This window comes from Pundamilia nyererei, unplaced genomic scaffold (genome assembly GCF_000239375.1).
Source record: "Pundamilia nyererei isolate P.nyererei 1_Seehausen unplaced genomic scaffold, PunNye1.0 scaffold00332, whole genome shotgun sequence".
NCBI classification, from domain to species: Eukaryota; Metazoa; Chordata; class Actinopteri; order Cichliformes; family Cichlidae; genus Pundamilia; species Pundamilia nyererei.
The window spans coordinates 159,880-177,538 of record NW_005187733.1 but is presented as its reverse complement, the minus strand read 5'-3'; the positions used below and the strand labels follow the sequence as shown (position 1 = coordinate 177,538).

General features: G+C 39.0%; 1 protein-coding gene across 1 annotated transcript in view; it reads left to right on the top strand.

Moving 5' to 3' along the window:
* The first annotated feature begins 3,311 nt into the window (after window positions 1-3,311).
* The window catches only part of clvs2 (clavesin 2), a 47,241-nt gene continuing 32,893 nt past the window's right edge, over window positions 3,312-17,659 (top strand). Inside the window, exons 1-2 of the mRNA XM_005751888.1 lie at window positions 3,312-4,620; window positions 8,139-8,313. Coding sequence (XP_005751945.1) covers window positions 4,232-4,620; window positions 8,139-8,313 — 564 coding nt within the window. The 5' untranslated portion in view covers window positions 3,312-4,231. The remainder of the gene's footprint in view (window positions 4,621-8,138; window positions 8,314-17,659) is intronic.

Below are 17,659 nucleotides of genomic sequence, written 5' to 3'. Positions count from 1 at the left end.
TGTCTGTGAATTGTTTGAGTATTTAGTCTTGAGTCACTAAGCAGTGAACCAGCTGAGATTTTATATGAGACAGTGCTGCCCTCTGCTATGATAAAAGTGCAGAATGAGAGTATGTATCCCTGTATTGGAGGTCCAGAGACTTTGGAGAATTAATGCCAAGAGCACTGAAGCTGCATGTAGCTCATTTACATCTTATTTTTAGATGTCTTTACATTTGTCTTCTGTCTGTCTTTGTCCGACATTTAAAAAGAAAAGGCAGGAAATTCACCTGCAGGGTCAGTAGAGCAGTAGAATCCTTGGTCAGCTGAAACGTGAAAACATTTGTTTTTCCATTTTGTTAATTAGCTATTTGGTCCTTGGAGACTAAAAGGCAAATCAAGTCTGAAAATAGCAGCTGGGCCTTTGGAAACCAGAGGTAATGTCTAATGCCTGTCCTCAATACATTCAATTTGCTCTTACACCAACCCATTAGAGCTGAGGGCAATCACTGCAACCCCATCGCTTCCCCTGGGAGCCTGTTACTTGCTCAGTACTCCCCCAACCATCCATAAAGGATTTGCCCCTGTAACCATCCCCAGTAACATGGTACCTTCCAATCATTGCTTTGTATGTACCTTCCAATGCACACTTTAGACAGCAGGTGCATGAGTGATGTGGCAATATTGTAGCATAAAAAGTGTAAAAAAGAAAAAGTAAGCCAAGAGGTGGCACGGCTGAGAACTCTCCTGCAGAGCATCATAACATACTTGGACCTGTTTTGTTGTGAGTGGGTGGCCATTTCATTTGTGCTAATTCAGGAGGAAATGTGCTCTCTGAAAGATGAATTTTTCACTTAAAGGCTTAAAAGACCTATTTGCATTTCTAAATGTTTTTTTTTCTACATGCATTTCCTCTCATAGTGGCAGCATCTGAACTGAAGTGTTCAAAGATAAAACGAGGGTGTGAGAAAATAGAACCACAACTTTAACAATGTAAGTTTACACAGTTCACTTCTGACAGATGTGTGCATTTACGCCATCTGCTAAATTCGCTTGAATTTATTATAAGCAGTAAAACTGAGTTCCATCTAGAGCCATGAAGTGGCTCTTTTGGTTTCAACCATTTAAATCTAGGTCTCTCCAAGCGCAGCCTGTGGGGAGGGAGGCCAGCGACGTTGACAAGCCATATCAAGTCATATTCTGGCTTTCTACAGTCATCACAACTTTTGAAAACCCATAATTAAAATGCACAACCTTATATAAACACAAGCACGGATGGTCTAAACTTGTAAAATTACATCAAAGCATGAAAGTGGTGCATATGGATGTGATGCTTTGCTGATTTGCCGACTTCAGATTCAACATATGCAAAAGTCATCTGACAAGAACTTAGGGGATTTTGTGTATGTGCATGTGTTTGTGTGTGTGGGAGAGAGTTATGTTTACTCTTGCCAAAACCACACAGGCTCTGCTTTTGCAGGTGTAGTTCTTCAACAAGGAAACAAAAAAAATGTCACTATTGATTTTTAAAAATCAAGTAAAAATTAAGTAGAAGAAAGACTCTAAGTGCATCCCGCCCCCCCTCTACTCTCTACTTGTTTCATGTGTTGCATTTTTGTCATGACTGTGCTGCTTTTGCAGGCAGCAGCAGAGGTGACTGGGCTGCGCACTCGACTGTGTGCAGTGACACACTAAACCGGCAGAGAGACAAGCAGGCAGATACAATAGAAATTAATTCAGCTTGTTAAAGTGCAGCTGTCTGGTCAGCACTGAGCAGGTGTCACCCCTGTCACCCCCCACCCAACTTCACTCTCCACATTCATCTATTCATTTGCACTCCCCTTCCCCCATACAACCCTCTAGCTTGCTATTATAACTATCAACAGCATTTCAGTCATAAAACAACAAACAGCCATGTACTATACGACCTGTTTTACTACACAAGTAATAAATAAGTAACATAATAATTCATAATTTGTCCATTCTTGCATCTTTCTAACTAACACCTTCCTCTTTCCCTTCGTCCAGCTCCTTGTTGCTTTATTCTAGTGTGAGACCTCCCCCAGGCAGACATGAACCTACAAAAGAATATGTTAAAAACCGACTAAAACAAGCTGTTATGTGAGTGATATTTTGAGTTAATGAGGCAGTTGATGGTGCCATAAATTCTTCTGCAGGAAGAATTTAATGCATTTCATGTACGATGGCAGAAAAAAGCCAGGAATGATCTGAACAAAAGGGGAAATGAATTACTGAACTCATGCTTAGAAGCTGAGGTTGTTTCGGTGGAAAAGTCTGCTGTTTGCATTCATGTCGCCAGTTTTAGCAGTGATCTCTTCCCTTATCCTCATGACACTAACAGATTTTATATTTGATGCACTGTCGTTCTTATTTTCTGCCGTAGATAACACATAACTCTAAAATGCAAAAAAACAGGTTCACTCTAGAAATTCAAACTGAGCAGATGGGAGGGTTTGTAGGTCAATTCTTTGATGTTTTGGGGGAATTTAAATAACCCATGGACGAGGTTACATTCTTCCAAATAGCATTTAATGAGCGAATGCATATTTTATTTAAGACATTTAATAAATTACCTTAAAACTTGCACTGATTTCACATGAAATGTAAATGAAATATCAAACACTTTAAGTATTTTTTTTTTATAAAAAGTGTTTAGAAAGCTTTAGAACATATGTGATATACAGTATGGAGATAAAAATGTACAGAAAACACAGAAAAACAAGAACCCAGGACAGGATGGCTTTGTGACAGGACAGATTTTAATTCAGTGAAGTCTTCATTATGATTCTTAGTTCATATTTCTTATGAAATCCCAGCAAGGCGAGGAAAAATACAAAGCTACAGCACATTTTCTATCATTTCCTTCATCAAAAATTACATTAAATTTAAAGTTAAATGCAAATTAAAGTTAACCTGTGCATAATTTCAGATATAAAAACTACACACAAACGGTTCTTTAAGGTGAAACAGAGAAAGAAGAAGGTGACATAGAGGTTCCCAACTTTCCGTCGGGCCTCCAAAGCCCAGAACCCCTCCCTGTCTTCAGCATTTACCTTCATCTTATCGCCCTACACCCGTTCATTTGAGTTGCCTGCTCTCTCCTCCGCTGAGCATCCTTTTTTACAGCTATTCTCCATCTCTTTGCCACCTGGCCCTCTCTCCCCTCCCTTCGTTCCTCGTTGCATCTGTTGTCTTTCCATCTTACACTCTACCCCCACCCCTTTCCCCCTTCCTCCCCGCCGGTGGTGACCGTACACCGACCGGATCACAGACTCTTGTTGTCAGTCACTTTCCCGGCGAACAGACGGCAGCAGCAACAGCAGCAGGCGGAGCGGAGACGGCAATCCCCCCACACGCACACATCTACCCCACCCCTTTCAAAAAAAAAAAAAAAAAACGGAGGCAGGAGGGGAACAAAACCTTGCGGGACACCTGTGCTGCTGGATTCCCTCTTTTGGGGCTTTCATGAACATTATTAGAAACCTAAATTCACACCCAGTTTTTGGGTTATGTGGACGAGCAGCGGAGATCAGTAAAACTGGGATGTAGACGCAGAAAAAAGCGGCCAAATCTGCTTCGATTGGACTGTGGCGAAGCCGTCGGCGGCACCACCAGTAGCACCAGCACCAGTATTGGTCGGTCGGCGGATGGAGATGCGTTGTGAAGGCGGAGGGATGATGATGATGATGATATAGCAGGTTGCTGCAGGGTCGTGCCGCATTGCCTGGCCGCCGCGAGCGACGCCGGGGAGTCGGTGATGCTGTCGTCGTCATTGTGCCACAGAAAGAGAGAGAAAGAGAGGAGAGGCTCTGACATGGAGGGAAGCGGCTGTCTGTCGACTCCGAGCTCAGGCCGCCCGGATCAGCAGGTTGGATGTACCGCCTGAAGGCTGGAGGACCTGATTCATGATATACATGGTGGGAAATTGTGATAAAGTTGAATTCTTTGTGGTGGAACTGATTTTTTTCTGTGCGCAAAAAGTGAATGGCCCATATGTTGATTATGCATCACAGGAGCATCATAGCAGCTGCGTGTGTGCCAGTTCAGGGTGGATTACGTCTACAGAGCAGCAGGCCTCCATCTGAAGTCAGCTACTGATCAGGAAAGCGTGAAGAAAACACTTCAGTATACTTTCTTACCCTGTTGCTGCTCCGGGGGTAACCATTTGTACTGGTGTTTCATTGGAAGCTGGTGTGGTGTGATCCCCCGTGGAGGGACAGCTGTTGCAAAAGATGACTCACTTACAGGCTGGTTTGTCTCCAGAGACCCTGGAGAAGGCCAAGGTAGAGCTGAAAGAAAACCCTGAGACTTTACACCAGGACATCCAGGAGGTCAGGGACATGATCATCACCAGACCGGACATCGGGTTCCTCAGGACAGACGATGCGTTTATCCTCAGATTCCTCCGAGCCAGGAAATTCAATCACTTCGAGGCGTTCCGGCTGCTGGCACAGTATTTTGAGTACAGACAGCAAAACCTAGACATGTTCAAGAACTTGAAAGCAACTGACCCGGGCATTAAGCAGGCCCTGAAGGATGGTTTCCCTGGCGTGCTCTCCAATCTGGACAGATATGGCAGGAAAATATTGGTCCTGTTCGCTGCCAACTGGGACCAGAGCAGGTAACAAAGAGGGGTTGTTATTAATGAGAAGAAAAAAGGGCTTTTGGAGAGTAGAAATCAGTGTTTTAATCTTTATAAAGTGGAGACTGGTTTATGGAACTGTCTATTCAGCACCACACAGCTGTTGTTTACTAGGAAACTACAAGAACTCTTTAACCAACTAAATAATCTTTATGGGAATATTAAAATAAAAGTATGAAATCCAAAATAATAAAAACACATGTAGCTAAATATCCATATATATCACCCATACACTGTGTAAATGCTGAGCTCATTTCCTGGCAAGGATTTTAAGATGGGAGGACATTTAGTGAGGTGGCCCACTGATGTTGGACTAATTGGCTCAGGGTCAGCATTCCAGTTCATCCCAAAGGTGCTGTCTGGGCTGTGTCCAGTCACAGCACACTGTCTGCAGCGTGATGATGAAGCGAAATACCTTTTTTTTTTAATGAGGACTGAGAGGTAGCCTATCCCAAATCACAAATCACAGCCTCACACCAGAGGTCTGTGGACAGGGGGGAGGGTGTACAGTACAGTTTGTACTTATTTATAATTTATTTCAGCATAAACACACAATGTCAAATATTCTCAAGTCTGGCTGCATGGTTTTTAGTCTTTTTACCCAAGCTGGGGAAATGGCTCTGGTCACCTGGCCTACAGTTTTGCCCCAGACTTAAATATCCAAACAACTATAAAAAAACAAAACAAAAACTGAGCTGTAATAGCTTAGCAGGCCATTGAAGATGTGACTGTATGTCTCCCTCAGGATGAACTGTTTTCAATTTGATTTCGATTTTGGTGATCAAATCTTTATTTTGTAGATACAACACAGGCAGAATTTTGTGTTCCTCGCAGTTTACTTTGGTTTATCACCAAATAATGTCAGGCAGTAAACTAAAGTTACACTGATCAGTTTTATTTTTGAATGTCTTTGACTGATATAAGATTTATACAGGCTCTGTTGCATTTATTGCTAAGTAACAAAGTTAGCATACTACTAATATGTTCAAACTAAACAGTGAATATATTCAGCATGTTTGCATGACTGTAAAGTAGAACCTTCCCATCCAGTAAAAAGCAGTTTAACAGACACCAAAAATACTTTTATAGATGTCTGAAAAATACTAAAATTAGTTTTTACAGGCATTTTCTCACTTTGTTGACATGGCTACAAAAAATGTTTACATCTAAATTTGGTTAAAATGGTACATCGTTCTCTGCAATCTCCTCAGCAGATTTAAACTGTTTCTCGGGGCCAGTAATAATTTTTTTAAGTTTGCTTATTTGAAGAAATAAAAAAGGCTAGGTGTGATCTGTATGTCTAAATAATGGTCTAAACCAAATTTAACCCAATTTTAGTTTCAGACCTTCGGTATAATCAACAGAGAATTACAGAGTGGGTAACCATGAGTTGATGAAAAGCTGATGTTAGGTTGAATTTAGTTCTTTGCAATGGCCATAAAATATATATTTTTTTCACCTTTCACTTTCCAAATAAGTTTAGTTTCAATGTATAAATACGTTTAAATGGCTGGTTGACCAGATTAAACCCAGAAAACAACACCCACGTCTCGTGTTCTGGGGCCTTGTCTTGTTATCTTATGACGCCTTGAAACGAAGTGTTGGTTTCTTGCACGTGTTTGTCACATCCTGTATTCATCTTATGCCTCATGTGCCCTATACTGTAAATCATCTCAAGACCTTTCAGGGCCTGGCTTATTCACCCACTGTGGCTTATTTCAGGGGAAAATCTTTGTAATTACAACTATCAGATAGTAACAGGTTTAAATAGAACATGGTAAATGGACTGGTTCTTATATCGCGCTTTTCTACTCTACCGGAGCACTCAAAGCACTTTAGGCTTTAGATATGAATGTTTACGCTTTAGATAAAGTGGTGCCAGAGTACTTAATTCAGTAACATAGGGGCTGTTAGATACCCCTCATTACTCTGTGTTTATATCCTTACAATTTTAGTCAATAAAATAACAAATTAATGTAAAATTAAGTGCTGAAATTACATTTCCTCAACATTTTAGGGATAAATCTGCAGACAGCATTTGTGTATTTTTTTGTTATATTTTTTCATTAGTCTGTATTACTGTCACTATTCATTCACAGAGTCTAGTGCTTTACTGTCTCATAAATAACAGCACAGACTGAGCCAGACTGGTTCAAGGCTAGAAACTTGACTCATATTAAAGCTCTAAGTTGCAGTTTATTTGGCTTCAATATAGAATCGGGCTTGTTTATTGTTTTGGATATAACCAGAATCTGTAGAGACGTCCACCATCTGTTCCATATGTCTGATTACACAACAAATAATTTACCGTGTATCTAATAAAAAACAAGGAAATAACAATAACCCGACAGATCTCGCTCGCTTTCGCATGACTTTGATCACATAAACTACACATAGTGTGATAAAACCTTTATGTTTTAGTGTGGTGTCAAGTAGAAAAAGTTTGCAAGTTTTAATTGCATTCATAAGATTAAAATAAAATAAATGATTGATCGCTCCTCTCTGAACATGAATCAGTTTGTGAAATCTGTCTGGGTGTTTCATGTTATGCTTTTGTTTCTGTCCAGTGCAGTTTAGAAAGACTTAAAAGCTATGTTGGATATTCTGGATATATTATTAGTAGTCTCAACTAGTAGACGCCTCAACTTGTGCCCGCAATTATGAAAAGGACATCTGTTTTGCTGCCTGATAAGCTAATTAAAAAGTACATTATCTGTAGACTAAGGCAATAGGTTTCTTGATAAGGAAGCAGAGAAAGATGAAGAGCGAGATAAGATAATGAAGGGCAACAACAAACAGGAAAAAAAGCACAAGTGTTAAATAGGTACGTGAAGCATCTGAGGTATCAGCTGGATGAAAACCCACAGGGATGGACGAAAGTAGCACCAGGGACCACACAGTCACCAATGACAGCAATTAAAATGTCTCTGAAAACACCCAGCAGATACATTTGAGCTTTTTCACAACCATTTTGTGGCACAAAGGAACTAAAGACCTATAATTAACTCATGACCAAATTAAATTGAGTGAAGGTTATCAATAAATTTTACTGACAAAGTTGCGTCAGGCTGATTCAGAGATACCGTCTACAGCTCTTTCATGAGATTTATGAATGAGGGCAGTTCAGCACTCTTGTCTTTTAACTGATTCAAGTAACATTTTTTATTTAATAAATTCTTTAGTCAATGTTAGCAAATGTCAAAGGCTTTATCAGAGTTTGTCATGAGCGAGTTTGATGTCCGCGGTGTTGACCCGTCTAATCAGAACTCAAACCAGAGATTTTTTTTATCTTGCAATCAAATGCTGCAATAAATCCTCGAATTTGAGAAAGTGTAGCTGGGAGATGTTTGATATTTTCAACTTTTAACTTTACAAATGTCCTTCATCTCCTTAGCTCGTCAAACCGTCAATATATATACTTTTTTCATTTCTCTTCATGACTGTAAAATCTGTTCTGCTATTTTGTTAAATTAAAAGCTATCTTACATTCGTCTCAGATACACGTTTGTGGACATACTGAGGGCTATCTTGCTGTCACTGGAATCTATGATAGAAGATCCCGAGCTGCAGGTCAACGGCTTCATCCTCATCATTGACTGGAGTAACTTCACCTTCAAGCAGGCATCCAAACTGACTCCCAGCATGCTGCGACTGGCAATTGAGGGACTACAGGTAAGGAGCTGGGTTGGATCTGACTCTGACTCCAGAGCTGCAGTTTGCATCCCGAAACATGAAAATGATTTATTTGATCCTGAACCAGAGTTGTTCTTAAATCCTGTACGAAAAGCTTTAGTTTCATTTTGTTTCACACTTTACAATCATATCGAATGTCCTAATATGTTAGTGGCAAATTATTCTTATTTCCTGAATATATTTGACACTAGAGCAAAAAGTTAGCAACTTATACATCGATTAACATAGTAAATAGGATAAATATCCTATATTCTAAGCTTCTACAATTACAGTCTTGTCCCTGACCAACTTTATTTTCCCTCTTCTGTAAAATCGTAAGCTTTACTTTTCTCTAAAGTACTATTTTTGATTTTGCTACAGCACCGGAACAAACCTCCAGCCCTCTTTCCATCATCCTCTCTGCAGTCGAAATGTTCCACTTAGGAACAAGTCAAGCACCGTGTTAAAGCTGTGAGCTTCTTTAAATCGCATGAGGAAAAAAATAATGACATTTCCATTTTGATTACGCACTGCTGGGTATTTCTTCTTCTTCTTCTTCTTTTCAAGCCTCATTTGGCAGGTAGATGATGTAAAAAAAAGTGATTTTTACTGGTTGTCAGTTTGCTAATAAGAGGTGGTATTCCAGCTTTTATCGTGTAAACAGAGAAATGAAGTGAGATATGACATTTATATTAGTATAGTTAAGATTTTTTTCATGGCATGAAAACGCATTAGTCTTCTTAGCCGTCACAAACACCTTTAACGTTATTACTGAAATAGGTTACGGTAGAAAAGACTCTCAGGCAGCATATAGCGCTGTCCTCGTGTCACTAGCCAAACCCGAGAGGAAAGGTCTTGCTTATTGCTGTGTTTGGGTGACAATTACTCGTGTTGTGGTGACATAAATCTGTCTGTAGTCACATTAGGGGATTTGTCTTCTTTATGGGGACAAAGTGCCCATAACATACATCAAAGTTTAAGATAAGGTTAGGACAAAGGGTTGGTAAGTAAGAGTTACTTCTGAATGAACTAAATGAAAGTCAATGTAATGTTCTCTGAAATCTTGGAAAAATTTGTGTGTGTGTGTGTGTGTGTGTGTACATAGATAAGGGAGGTTGTTATTGCTTTCTCGACATCTCTGTGAATCATCTGCCAATTTGTGTTGAGCCCCATTAGTCAAGTGAAATCTAAGGGGAAGTGTTTCTTGAGGGAAGTGTTGAGTGAGACGCAGCGTGGTCTGAGAAATTACCTGATATGTCTGTGATGGATACCAAAGTGTCACAACTGCATCGTTTGAGTTTTACACTTAATTTGGATCCTGTGGTTTTTTTCTTGCAAATTCCCTGAGGGTAAAACAAGCACGACAGAAGCTTTCTGTATACCTCTGTGAGAATAGAGTGTTTACCTTCCAAAAATCTAATGTTGCTGCTGATAAACAGGACCTGCATCAAACCCTCTTTTGAATATGAAGAAGGCTGAGAGTAATGACGGTTATCAAATTACCTTACCTTTGTAGTTGGTACTGTGTAAAAGGCCTCCATAGCAACAGCTGTTGTTGTTTGGTCCATAGGAGACTTGTTGGTCGTGTTACCTGTGATTTTAGGGGTTTGAGCATGATGACAATATATATGTTTCACTTCAGAGAGAAATAAAATGTAGAAATCATCCAGTGCTGTAATGACTGGTGACTTTTCGCAGCTACATTTTGAATGATTGAACCGGTGCTTCTGATAGTCTGGAAACCAAGCCGAAAACAGAAGATTTTCTTTCAAATAATGACAGGAAACATTGATCAGTAACATGAAATTCTCACTGTATAATTTACACTCAGCGGACAGTTTGTTAAGTTCACCTTCCCAGATCTGCTTCAATCCTTCATGACATAGATTCAAAAAAGTGTTGAGCCACATAAACGCTGGCTGCACATCCACAATGTGAATCTCCCATTTCACCACACCCTAAATGTGCTCTGTTGGATTGAGATCTAGTGACAGTGAGTTTGAGTACAGCAAACTCATTGTCAGGCACAACCAGTTTGAGATGATCTGACCTTTATGACATGTTGTGTTATCCTGCTGAAAGCAGCTGTCATAAGATGGGTACAGTGTGGTCAGAAGGGATGGAAACAGTCAGCAAAATTACTGAGGTAGGCTGTGACATTTAAACAATGCTCAGGTGGTGCAAAGGGCCCAAAATGTGCCAAGATCCAACATCAGAACTGGGCAGGATGGGTCCATGCTTTCATGTTGTTTAGACCACAGTCTGACTACCATCCAAATGTCAGCAGAAATCAAAACTTCTCAGACCTGACAATGTTTTTCCACGCTTCTCTCATCCAGTGTTGGTGACCCAGTGTTGCAGCTTGAGTTTCCTGTTCATAACTGATACGTGTGATGGTGTGGACTTTACTGCTGTAGCTCATCTTCTTAGAGGTTTGATGTGTTGTATGTTAAAAGATGCTCTTCTGGTTGTGATGAGTGGTTATTTGAGTTACTGTTGCCCTCTTATCAGCTTATAACAGTCTGAACAGTCTGAACTGTTTACATGCCTAAAAGCATTTTGTAACTGTTGTGTGTATTTACGTGTATATTAGGGTGGTTAGGGTTGCAGTGGTCTGGTAATGTTAATATCATGGCTTTGTACCAAATTATACAGAATTGTACACTTTTTTGTATAATTATACACATTATAATGATAGAATTAATTAATTAATTATCATTTACCCTTTGCTTTTTCTTATGAATTATGTGTTGGAGATAGTCTCAGGGTTCACTGGTCAGTTGTTTGGTCAACATACTTCCATCTGGCCAAATTCTCGTTGGTCTAAATATAGGTGACTAGTCTTATTGTCACTAGTTGGCAAAATCCTGCTATTTTGCAAACTAATCAGCAATTCTTCTTAGAAGAGACTGAACTGTGCTCCCTAAAGTCACATTTCTACTAATCCCCACAAAGACAAAGACGTTAGCAAAGTGCATTTCTTCTTTAGCCGGATACTTTGATGCTCCTTTCCACCTCCTCCACTTTCTGTAAACATTAGTTTTCTGCTGTCAGCACACAGTTGATGTGGTATGTTGGTGAGGGAAAAATCCTCCCTTTTTTCAAGGGGAGGAAATAACTGTAGACTCAAGCCAGTGCATCACTGTGATGAGTCCATACATAACACATTTCTGACGGCTCTCCAGACACAGATTAGAGCCTGAATTATTGATGGGAGCTATTAGCTGAGCCCTGAGTCATTCCTAACTGTGCGACTGCTTGGCCGAATGGATGTTCATCGCTTGGTGCAGAAAACAAAGAAAATAGGTGCGATAAGGTGGTTTAATTGGTTTTACTTTGAGAAATAAAATGCAAAAAGAAAAACTAGACACTGAAATCGAAATGGCTGCGGTGATCAATTCAGTCTTATTTTTCTCAGGATATGAAAAGAAGAATATAATTTCTGATGGCCTATGGCCTTTACTTTCCTATTGTCAGCATTTTTTTTTAATTACCGCAAATGCCATAAAGTACCAATGTATCCTGCGAACAGTTATTGTGTTTGTGCATGTGTCCTGTGCCTCATATGCTTTATTTCTTTGTCCCACTGAGCTACATTAAAGCCTAAACAATATTAAAAAATCCATCATTGTGCCACCTTAATATGTTCCTGAATAACACGAGTACACTCTTACACTTGTTTGTTTTGACTCAGTCACACAAACAAACGCTGTCCTGGTGTGTTGAATATTAATTGGAGCCACAAATACGTATTAGTTCACAGCTAAAAATACATAGGACCCTACACACGTAGTTTTCTCTGTTTTTGTAAATTTTGCTAAATGATAATAAGGAGAATACACATACCACTACTTAAAACCTGAACTACATACTTTTCTTGTTTAAAAGTCAGAAGACTCCAGTATACTCGGAGCAGAGGGCCGTTTAAATGAACCCAAATTCAAAAGCTAATAAAGGATCGTGCTGCAAGTTAGGTGCATATAAATTGCATTTGTGGCACAATTTTCCCCAAATAATAATTTTTAATCCAAATAAGCACCTAGCAAATGCATTAAATATTGCATTTCAGCCTCTGTACAGCAGAATTAAGCCTGAATCATTCCCACACACTCAGAGAGAGATCTGAATACTGTTAAACAGTCAGTGAGTCACTTCAGTCTGAGCAGGTTTGGTTGTGAATCTTTAAACCATTAAGTGCACTGAAAGCAGCTGACTCACACTAATGTACAGAGCTTTTTTGGGTGTGAGAATTTGAAGTAGTTTCAGGCTGATTTACACCAAATGCATCCCTGAGTTAAACTTTTCTGCACGTCAGCAACTTCATACGCTGCTGTCCATGTTTCTCTTTGTTTCTAAAGACTTTTCAGTTCGTTCTGCAGGATTTTCTGACGTCGATATGAACTGACACCAACGAGACATGTAAAAGCAGCTACAAGCATGCAGTATCATTAGTGTTTTAGAGGAACTGTTATCAATCTCAAAACCAAAAGGGGTGAACGTTTGTTTATTTTAGGTTTTGGTTAATCTCTTGTTTTTCTTGCATGGTTTTCAGTAGTGATGTGACCACAATTCACTGCATGTTCCACACTTCCTTCCTATCAGCTGAAAAACAGGCTGAATATGTAACTACGGCAAATCAATTCCACTTACCTTGAAATTAATTCAAATTGAGCTTGACAGTTGAGTTTGCCTTTCGGTGGATAAATAATCTTAACCATCCCAAAATAAGCTAGTTTGACATTCTTGAATTGGTGCTCAAACTGCTTCGTCTGTGCTTTAAAGTTTGTCATGGCAACCCTGATAGTGTTAGTTTTAAGGAAATAGCATGTAGGCCACATGCAGTGGGATACAAATTTGTAGCTCAGTATTGTGAACAGATCACAGAAGAAGCAAGTCTGGATCCCTGCTGGGGCCCCCTCGAGGGCTCTGTGTTCATTTTTATATCTGCAAATACACGACTGATTGTGTTTTTCTGAGGATTATCTTTTGGGCTTTTATTTATTTTTTAAAATTATTTTTCTCTGTAAGTGCAAATCCAAGACGCACACAGGAAATATGGGGAGACAGCGATAGTGATGGGGTCATTTATTCTGTCTTACTCCATGACCCATTATCACTGACTGTTAAAGAGAATAAACAACATACTCTCTGCTTTGTTATGATTGTGTGGAGGATCATGCTAGCCATTAAGGGTTTATCAGCATGACTGCACAAATATGATCAGCAAATTCAACGTTTCTGCCAGTTCTTTACAAACCACGTTCCAGGCTTAAGTTGACCCCCTGCTGGGTCTTTGACTGGAGATTTATATTTTCTTAGCCTAAAGCTATAACCGTTAAGTTAGCTAATTAATCCCGCTCCTGTTTTTTTTTTCAACATCAACAACAAAAAAAACCCTAAACCAATGTGTATACTGTCTTTAGCTATTATGTGTCCACTTCTGTCCAATGATTAAGACAGCCTATCTCGTTCATTGATGAATGTTAACAACATTATAAGCCTTTATGGTATTCTATGAATGGCTGTAAGAAATGAAGTATACCCAATTTCAGTTACATGTAGATCCACTTTGAGCAGGAATAATTTGAAGTAACTGTGCTCTGTATGACTGTTCATAAACAATGATGCTCATAAACATCATTGTTTACACAGCTTTCATCTGGGCGTTTAATTTGGGTTGAGGTCTAGATTTTGACTGAACCTTTGCAACACCTTCATTCTCAGTTTGGGCCAAGCTTTAGCTGCCTGACAGATGACCTCATATTTCACTCTAGAATAGGAGGTCATAGTTGGCTGTGCTGTGCTTGGCAGCTGGTATGAGGTGTTTGCGTTGATATGTTGTGTTCGGTTTTTGCCAAATGTGGCACAGCATCGCTAAACAACTTCACTTTGGTTTATAGGCTCACCGTGTTGACATAAGACACGATGCTGCTGCAGTATGTTTAAACCCAAGAAAGTGGCATTGCATCAGTGTACTCATGTGGTACTCTGATGCAGCACATTCTTTTCATCTGCTCCTGTCTTTTCCTTCTAAAACGTTTGGTCAGCTGACCTGTCAGACATTAGTTTATGTAACACGTAATACCTCTTTTCCACCCACAGTTGGTCCCAACTTTTGGCATTTTTTTGGTGATGTTGTGTTTAGACCAGCTTTTTGGTACCTTCAGGTGGAAATGAATAGGATTCATTCTAGATTTGGCAGTGGCGTGATCTTAAATCAATGAACAGCCTTTTAAGAGCCATCAGTTAGAAACTCTAACATGATGAAAATATGAGTAAGGCAGTGGCTCATTTTGAAGGCGCACCAAACTAGCTCCTGGTCGAGAATCAAACCAGAGTGTTAAACACCAGTTTAGGTATGTTATAGAAAAAAGCCTGGATCCTAAAACAGTGTGTCTCAGGCAGTTCAGCAGCAGTTAGACAGTGAGTATCTCCTTTTATACAAACTTTGCAAAATGTTTTATGTGCACAAAAAGCGTGACACAATAAAGGAAACAAAAACAGCAGAAAGTTGATATAATGGACACTTTTAGAGAAGCATGGCCGTAAGTCTCTGAGATTTCTTGTCATTGTGGTTTGCAGATTTTGAAGTCTAAAGGTTTGGAATACATGTGTGAAATATCTTCTTCAGTGATTGTAGATCTTATGTTGTGTGTCTTCTACCATCTTTTTTCTTACACACCTAGAAAAACAATCCTTCCAGTTGTGTTTTTTTTTTAATGTTTTTATTTTTTTGCCCTGCTTACCGATTTATGTCAGAACACAGTCAACGGGGCAAGAGTTCTGAGTTAGTATCTGATGCAACAGCGTTTGTGTCCTTAAGCTGAACTTCTCTGCAGTCTTTGTTTAATGTGCTGCTTCATTGTTTGCTGCAGACAGATGGTGCTCTTTGGGATTTGTGTTCCTTTGCCTATAAGTACATACAACACAGTTCATGACTGATTTACTCGACTGTGTGAAGCACTACCTTCCACTTACATTTCTTTGTGTGTAAATTAGATTACATTCAAGTGTCATAAGAAACACAGGAGGTAATAAAGTGTGCGCAAAATGGGATTCAAACCCATCCTGACATAATCCTCCAGGATTACAGTGTTACAGAGGGATTAGAGCTGTGTGGTACGTTCTTTAAGGGTGTTCTTCTCAAAAGTATGATTTAAAGTAATATATGTACAGGTTTTACATGAAAAAACAGTTCAAGAAAAGTCATACAAATGACTTTAAAGATTTTTAAGGCAGGTTAAAAAACAGAGGAACATTGAAAAATCTTAAAATAAAACAAGAAAAGCATTAAACATTTAGTTGTGGACACACTACCACTAAAGTAAGAAATGGTATTTTCTTCATCTTGTTGACAGATTTTATTGTCTACACTGACATTATGTCTGTGTCATGAGTGTAACATGTTGTATCGTACTGTGGACTGCAGCAGCTTCTCATGCTGTCTTGTTCCTGAGGTTTAGATTTGTGAATCACCTCGTTAACGTGATCTGTCACAGTCTGACGCCATCTGACCTCAGATCAACTACCTGCCACTCACTGTAATGAATGAGCTGTCCTGAATCTGATGGGTAACCGACTGTGCAGTCGCTGACAGTCAGTGGACTCAATCTTGCAGCTTCATGTGTTTAAGCTGCATTCAAGGATGCAGCGTTTAACTTTAATGTCCTAAAAATCATGTGAAAAGCAGTGATATTCTGTCTGTGTGCGGAACTTGGCTCAGATTTACAGATCAGCTGGAAGGACTGCGTTATTTAGATTTTGTCCATCGCACAGTTTATGTTTTGTGTTAGGAAATCCAATGGTTGCTCTCATTTTGTGTTTTTAGCAGAAAGCGTAATGAGATTCTGCTTCCATTAAATAATTAAAGCCAAATGGAGTAGCAGCTTTCTCTCCACAAACAAAGTGCATCACAGCAAAGCCGCGCGCCAACATCCTGCTATTCTTAAATCTATATATTCTATATATTTCTGTAATGCTTTTATATGTGTGCCATCAGTTCTGTCTACATTACTGTGTCACTATATATGATCCAATTTCTGAAAATCGATTGCGTACACCAAAGAGCTGTGTTACTATATGATAGAATTTCTAGCCATTTTTCAGTTTACAAACTGCTTCACACGACCTCCCTCCAAGCTGAAAGCTGAACGCTGACACTGGTTTGGATGTAGCCTTGTAAAATAAATATTATTAAGGTTTGTGAGTATAAATGGATAGATTTACAGTACAAGGTCAGGTGCCAGGTGTCCATTCGTGCATTTCTCCTAAATATATTAGTTAGATTAGTTAGTAAAACTTCCATACAATGATCACCAAATGAGTCTTCACCCAAACTGCGCATGAGGTTAAACTCAGTGTCATATCGATCAGTTTGTGGGTAATTTTTCTTTTTCACAGAAACTGACTATTGTTCAGATTCTAGTGAAACCAGATGAATTTGTCCTGAATATGAATGTTTGGGATCTCATCTCTTCTCCATGGATTTTAATTTTCAGTAGTTTGAGATCCAACCAATGACAAGAAAGATCAAACATTTCTTAAAACTTTCTTAACTTTCTACACGAGCTGCTTCATGCATTACAATAGCCTGTGTCACCGATGTTCCGGTTTCTTCTTTTGGATCGTGTAACATATGCAATGAGAAAAGAGACATTATGCCAAATATCTCAGCCAATCAAAAATACATTAGATTCTGCTTATTGGTTGGGCATCATAAACGCTACCTGTATTTTTATCCACTGGGGTTAGGTTGTTTGCCAGACCCAATAATCTATTTTGTATCACTTCTTGCTGTTCTTCTGTCCTATTCAGGTTTTTATTTATGGATCTCAGGATGTGCAAGCTCACCCATAATCAATAAGCTCCTGACTGACTCAGCCTTTTTCTCTGTAAAAATTAAATAATATACAATGGATATGAGTTTCCAAATGTGCAGTATTATATATCAGTCAGGATGTCTAAAGTATATCATCTTGAAAATCTGCAATACCATCACATTTTTTTTCAGGGATGAATGAGCTGCCAATTCATTCCTGGTCCTTATTTTTTATTTATTTATTTTTTTCTGAATGCAAAATCAGTGCAACACTACATACGAGTTTCAATATTTCTTACTGTAAGGTAATCATTTCACATCTTAATGCCTTTAATAATTAATTAGGTAAGTGAATGAAAATTGATAGATGGATAATTTTCTTTCTCTTTATCTTAAGTAACCATTGCTTACATACAAAAATAAAATGGATAAATAAAATGAATTGGAAAAAAATAAAAATACTATATTGTGGTGGACCACTAGAGGGCTCCACTCACACCCAGTGTAGAGGAAGTGTGTTCCTGTGTT